The 6,756-nt window shown below is 36.1% G+C and overlaps 1 protein-coding gene across 1 annotated transcript in view; it reads right to left on the bottom strand.

The window, feature by feature from the left end:
* Positions 1–6,756, bottom strand: part of LOC106877619 (enolase) — a 20,910-nt gene that overhangs the window by 6,694 nt on the left and 7,460 nt on the right. Inside the window, exons 2-6 of the mRNA XM_052976630.1 lie at positions 3,873–3,973; positions 2,741–2,836; positions 2,562–2,620; positions 1,271–1,340; positions 719–786 (exon numbers count right to left, since the gene is read on the bottom strand). Coding sequence (XP_052832590.1) covers positions 719–786; positions 1,271–1,340; positions 2,562–2,620; positions 2,741–2,836; positions 3,873–3,957 — 378 coding nt within the window. The 5' untranslated portion in view covers positions 3,958–3,973. The remainder of the gene's footprint in view (positions 1–718; positions 787–1,270; positions 1,341–2,561; positions 2,621–2,740; positions 2,837–3,872; positions 3,974–6,756) is intronic.

The raw sequence follows: 6,756 nt of genomic DNA, 5'->3' as shown, positions 1-6,756 counted from the left end.
AGAGAGAGAGAGAGAGAGAGAGAGAGAGAGAGAGAGAGAGAGAGAGAGAGAGAACCTTGTTTACTATCTAATTTTCCATGCTCACATATATTGGATGGAATTTCTCAAGGAAAGTTTTCTAAGGCCAGATGCCCTTCCTGTCAGCAAGCTTCACCTGTTTCGAAGTAAGCAGTAATATCTCACTATGGTCAGACATGTTTCCACAGAAGATTGGAAACAAAGGAAATGGCATTTATAATGATGGCACCCATTTACAACTATCATGTTCTATCAAGAACAAGGGTAAAGTAACCACACACACACAGGTGCACCATCATCATTTAATGTCCATGCTGGCATAGGTTGGAAGGTTTGACAGGATCCAATGGGACTAAGGACTGCATTGCACTCCAGTGTCTGCTTTGGCATGGTTTCTTTTGTTGGATGTCCTTTCTAATGCCAACCATTTGACTGTGTCTTAGGTGCATTTTTCATTCTATTATTACTAGTGAGGTCACCATGCAGCTTGCAAGACTTCACATCTCTGAACATCATTCATATCATTTCTTAGCCTGGAGAAGGCCTGTAACGGTAAAGGGCCCTGCCCTTGTTATGTATGATGCCTGAACTTTAAAATGTAAAGCAAAGTCGAGTGGGTGGCGGTGATAAAAGAATATCAGCAAATGGGTAAAATGGCAAAGCGGTTCTTAGTCAAGTTGAAAATTAAATTACTTTTTACCTTTGCAGCAGCTCCAGCCTTGCAGACAGCAAGGGAAACACCAAGAATGGCATTGGCACCGAGCTTACCTATAAAGGAAAAGGAAAGTTGTACATTCACAAAGTTTCAATTAACAACAGTATTAAAACATTTGATGCAAATCATCTGTTCAGACAATGTTGATTTGATGGAGAGAGTGAGCTAATGCATGGCACAAACATTTGATCTCTATAAGTCATATATACTCATATATTGTCTTTGACAGGAGAGGCCTTCATATTTTAACCAATGGACAGAGAATATCAATTACAATCTATCAAGTTGCTTTGTCAATTAGTAAAAGGAAAAAAAAAAATGGCAACTTGAGTATTAAGTAACAATTATTACACTATGACATTTCTTCACAAATGTTCGAACTATTCTCAAATTCCAGATAATGTGGTTCCTACATAAATGCTTTTGTTTGTAGGAACGTCAACTGGGTCAAGGTTGATTTGAGACTAAACAACAATCCAATTTTTGTAATAAATAAAATAAAAATGAAGGCTTAATGAAGCAAAGAAAAATTCATACTTTTATTTTCAGTTCCATCCAGACCAATCAAAAATTCATCAACAGCAACTTGATCTTTCTCGTCCATGTTCTAAAAGTAAAACAATCAAGTCCTTAATGAGTTGTGTCAAACAGAAAAGACATGTCATGATAAAAACTGAATCTTCAATATGAATAGGAAAAAAAAAAAATGGTTTTGTAGAGTTAGGGTAAAATCATGATGGCATGGGTTAGATGGCTTGACAGGACATCAACAAGCTACAGACTATGTTGAGCTCCAATGTCAGTTTTGGAATGGTTTCTACAATTGTATGTAAAGGGGAAGTGGCTTTATGCCAAATGTTGAGAGGCCAAAGTATGAAAGAGGAACAAAAGTCACTCTCATATAAACTGTGTCATTCATTTACAATCTTCTGAGGTAGCATGACAGACTACTGAGCTAGACAAAATACCACTTGGAAACAGGTAAGGAGTGGTGACAGGGGGAGCATCAGGCTGTAGAAAAATCTGTCTCAACAAAGCTCCATCTGACTCATACAAACATAGAAAAGCAGATGTTAAAACGATGTTTACAATATTGGCAACTACATTATTATGACTAAGCTAAGCCAAACTAAGAATCACTGGTAAGCTTCATCATTATACAGCTTCTGATGCTCTGTAACTCTTCATTAATACTTGGTTGACTTTATTGAACTCCTTTTTTGTTGCAAACCTTCAAACCAGACCCAGTTTCCCTTTCTTTCATTGGTAGACTTAACATGTCTCAGTTCAACACCCACAGCACAAGTGATTGCTAAAAATAAATGTACTTGAGTAATTCCCTCCCTTGAGCAGTAACCTTAACATCATCTTGAGTATTAATGGAAACAGAGTTTACTGTTACATGGTACTCGTTTCTTTCTGTTTGTCTATCAATTTCTCTGTGTTTTGTCTTGTCTTTGCCATTCTCTCTCTTGCAATTTTTCCAACAGACATTGATCTGTAGAAGTTCTAGCTGAAAAGTACAGGTCACATACATCTCACCGCTTCCACTCCTCCAACCAACAAACATTGGTTTCACATTTTGGCACAAGGCTAGCAATCTTAGTGAGAGGAGGTTAGTTGATGATATCCACTCTAGTACATGGCTCATACTTAATTTTATTGGTTTCTTTATTGCCCACAGGGGGCTAAACATAAAGAGGACAAACAAAGGGATTAAGTCAATTACACAGCGATGAGCAAAATACTGCTAAGCACTGCCTGGTGTGCTTATGATTCTGCCAGCATGTTGCCTTAATAATAATAATAATAAATACAAAAATATTACCTTGGCCGCAAGTTCTTTTGCAATAATCTTATTCACATTGCCAACGGCATTAAAAACACCTAAGTGAAAAGCAGAAGAGATACTTTCGTTACAGAAAAAATATATATAAACAAAATATTTAATAAATTTTCAAACACTTATATTTTGAAATCGAGAAATATCAAACGAAAACACTTAACTCTTCCCATGATAGTTTTTACTATCTTTGTCTCTCATTTCTAAAGCCTCATGGATACCAGTAGATGCACCGCTAGGGACAGCAGCACGGAACATTCCTACGAGGAGAAAAGAAAAAAAAATGATTATATGTTTGTATATTTGTACACAAAAACACACACAAGTAGTATTACAAAATAAAGCATATTCCATAGAAGAAAATATTTATATATCATATAAAGTTGATTACTTTCCATCACCTCTTACTAAATTTGGTGATTGCTGATTCAGCAAGAAACTCGAAGTAATGCAACAAGTCAATTTTAATCTTTAACAACTACATGCATACACACATAATGCATAAGAATACATACATGAAACATACATACATATAAAAATACCCCGTTGTTGATGTCTAGATTCCAATGAAGGAACCTTGGATCCAGGTTAGAAATAGGTTCTTTCTCTATTGGCAAGAAATCTTGAAATAAACTGAATAATGACATGTCTGTGTGTGTTGGCACTCCGTCGCTGGAACCCTCGACGTCGTTAGCGACGGAGTGCCAGTTGATCCGATCAACAGAACAGCCTGCTCGTGAAATTAACGTGCAAGTGGCTGAGCACTCCACAGACACGTGTACCCTTAACGTAGTTCTCGGGGATATTCAGTGTGACAAGGCGGACCCTTTGAATTACAGGCTCAACAGAAACAGGAAGAAAGAGTGAGAGTAAGTTGTGGTGGAAGAGTACAGCAGGGTTCGCCACCATCCCCTGCAGGAGCCTCGTGGAGCTTTAGGTGTTTTCGCTCAATAAACACTCACAACACCTGGTCTGGGAATCGAAACTGCGATCCTATGACTGCGAGTCTGCTGCCCTAACCACTAGGCCATTGCGCCTCCACAATGACATGTATATGCATGCACATATATACAAATTCATATAGGCATACATATACACAAGCACACACAATTTTACTTAACATACTCCATACCATTTTCTTCCATTTTGTAAATGTACACAACATTCATGTATAGGGAAACGTTTTGTAAATCCCAACTTACACAGCATCCACGCTTATATAAGTCACATTATATGCAAATGCAAAGTCGGTTTTAAGTCAAAAACAAGAAGACGGGCTGAAGGAATATTACCAACCTTTGTCAGTCCACAAATCAACTTCAACCGTGGGGTTACCACGGCTATCAAAGATTTGGCGACCATGAATCTTTTTGATAACCATACTTGCAGATTTATAACTGAAATTAGAAAAGCAAAAAAAAAAAAAAAAAAAAAAAAAAAAAAAAAAAATATATTTTCATTAATGTCATCAAGACAATTATTTCTGGAAACAATTCTGCTATATAAAAAGATAAGATTGGTCATAACTGGAATGTTATGACCAATGGGATGTTATGACCAAAGGGATGAATCACAGTCTCTGCATTGCACATACTTGGTACATCTTCCTCCAAACTATCCCCTTTACTATACAAGGCTCACCCATTTTGCATACATGCATGCCGTGTATGAATAAACTAGCTTGTTATATAGATTTCATTTACTATATTAATATTTTCAAGCTGTTGGTAAGTGCTGGTGGAGCTCTTTCTGTACCTCAGGATTCAGAAAAGATAGTTGGGCAGTGGGGACAGTTCTATCCCCAACTTCCTTCCTTTCTATACATCTATAATTTGATTCCTGTCACGTCCAGCACTCTACCCTAACCTTCCTAGACCATGCAACATCCAAATGCCAAACTTGCACTGATTATGAACAAAGACCTTGAAAGTATCATCTATTGAGGGACATGCTAACCTTGGCTCGTATAAATATTACGAATCAAGAGAGAAACATCACCCCGTTCCCCATCAAATATGAGCATCACATGACTAGAACCCACATGATTGTTCCAAATATTAGGCCTCATTATCACTAACAGTCTCTCTGGCAAAAAGTGCTGGGACTGCTTTTCAAAAACCGAACCTTCTTAAAACTAGAAAATATTTTCTGAACAAGTACTGAAGTCTTGCTCCCACATCTAAGAAAATTGCTGATCTTGAACACAATACATCCTAGAGTACATCAACTGATTGGCGTAAAGTCACTCACCCCAGCTTCTGGTCTACAGATGGGCTACTTCCTCTGCTTATTCACCACAACTACAATAAACTTAGCCTCTGGAGCCAGCTGGATTCAGGTGACCTCCACTCAGGCATCCCTGACCCACTTGCCTCTCCTCCTCTCGTCACCTATGTGTTCACTTGATGAGACTATGCTCTAACCACTATATTCAAATCTTTCTCCCAAGAACATCAGATGTCTGGAATTACCTGTTAGTTCATGTCGTTCATTTAGGTTTCACCTCGCAAGAGTTCAATCAGACTGTTAAAAGCATCAATCAGTCCATCCCAAAAGGCCTTCTTCAAGTTATTAAAAAACGAGACAAAAAATTCCATCTTCTAAATCTTCCTTAAATCACAACCTACCATCTTAAAAAAGGGAAGAACATGTATTGAATTATGTGGTTATATATAAAAAAATATCTGATTATAAGTCTTGCTCAATCAAGGTTAACTGTTGACTCGAGGCTAAACAATAAGCATAGCGTGAATCAGTCACTATATGCTAAGAAAAAAAAAAAAAAAAAAAAAAAAAAAAAAGACACATTGGACAATATTGTATCACATACACTACATTAGGAAATAAAAGACAGGGTGGTCATGACTAGGTCTGTTGCTTAGTCTCTGGGCTGAAAAGAAGGTAAACACCAAAAACACTCAGCAGGTCCCCATTCCTTCTTAGTTACCTCCATATATTTTAGGTCCTTTTCAGCAAAGGTAAATTTTTTTTTTATGTATGTGAAACAGTTTGCCCCAGTTTAAAGAGGATGTTGTGGCAAAACACAGAATGCTATATTATTTACCATGAAAGAACCTCTCATATGGACTTGCGGTGCATATAAGCACTCATGTCTGTATCACTGGCAGGTGATAAATCATCAGCTATGGCTGCTGGAACTGTCAGATCACATGATTTTGGCCTTCCTTGACCTTGTCTATGAAGGACATCCACAGCTAGCCATAGCAGCTGATTTCCCCCCCCCCCCGCCTCAGTGATATAAATAGAATTTGTCTATTCAGTCACTTGTGTCATAAATAGCCAATTAAGCAATTTGCATTATTAATCAAGCCTTTACCACCAACGTAAGTTTTTTGCTTTTTATTATATCTCACTATTTTTTGTTTAATATTAACTCCATTGATACCAACTGCTAGTTTTACAACACAAGGTTTCAAATTTCAATGTGGCTTCAATATTTAACTGAAATATAATTTTAAGAAACTTAAAATATATTTCAAATAACAATGAAAAAGTTATTCCATTAAATCTTTTCAAATTCTTGATTATTTTCTAAGTTAAGTGAAAACATGGACATTAAGTTTATGCAATGTGGCCAATAATTTTTTTCTTGTCTTAGATACCCTAAGTAAAATAAAAGTTGACCTGGGACTAAACAACAATACAGGTCTTTTTTGGGGGTGCTTTGCATCTATTATTTCATATCAAAGACTGACCATCTTTAATGTGGATGCATCTTTTCCCTAACAGTAGCGAAGGTGTTGACGACTTCTTCCAAATTACAACTGACCAAAGTTTTAAATTTATAAAATCTGTAATGAGCATGTTAGTTACCTTTCAATGATACATATGCTATAATTCTACATTTTCTCATGTAGTCATTTTGTTTGGAGACAGGTAAATGTGTTGAATTACATTTATTACCAACATCATTAAATAATTTTCATGAATTTTAATATATATATATATATATATATATATATATATATAAACACCTGATTAAATATAACTTCAGTCTACACAAATTACAAATACTAGTAAATTTTTGCAGTCTTTTTAAAAAATTTTTTTTTAAACAAAATTGTACTGCATGAATTCTAAAAGTTGGTGAATAGACTAAGCACAAATTGAAAAGCAACTACTATTATATTTAAGCTGAAGAATGCCAGGGAAAGGATTT

Source organism: Octopus bimaculoides, chromosome 25 (assembly GCF_001194135.2).
Source record: "Octopus bimaculoides isolate UCB-OBI-ISO-001 chromosome 25, ASM119413v2, whole genome shotgun sequence".
Classification (NCBI taxonomy): domain Eukaryota; kingdom Metazoa; phylum Mollusca; class Cephalopoda; order Octopoda; family Octopodidae; genus Octopus; species Octopus bimaculoides.
This window is presented reverse-complemented; position numbering and strand designations above follow the sequence as displayed.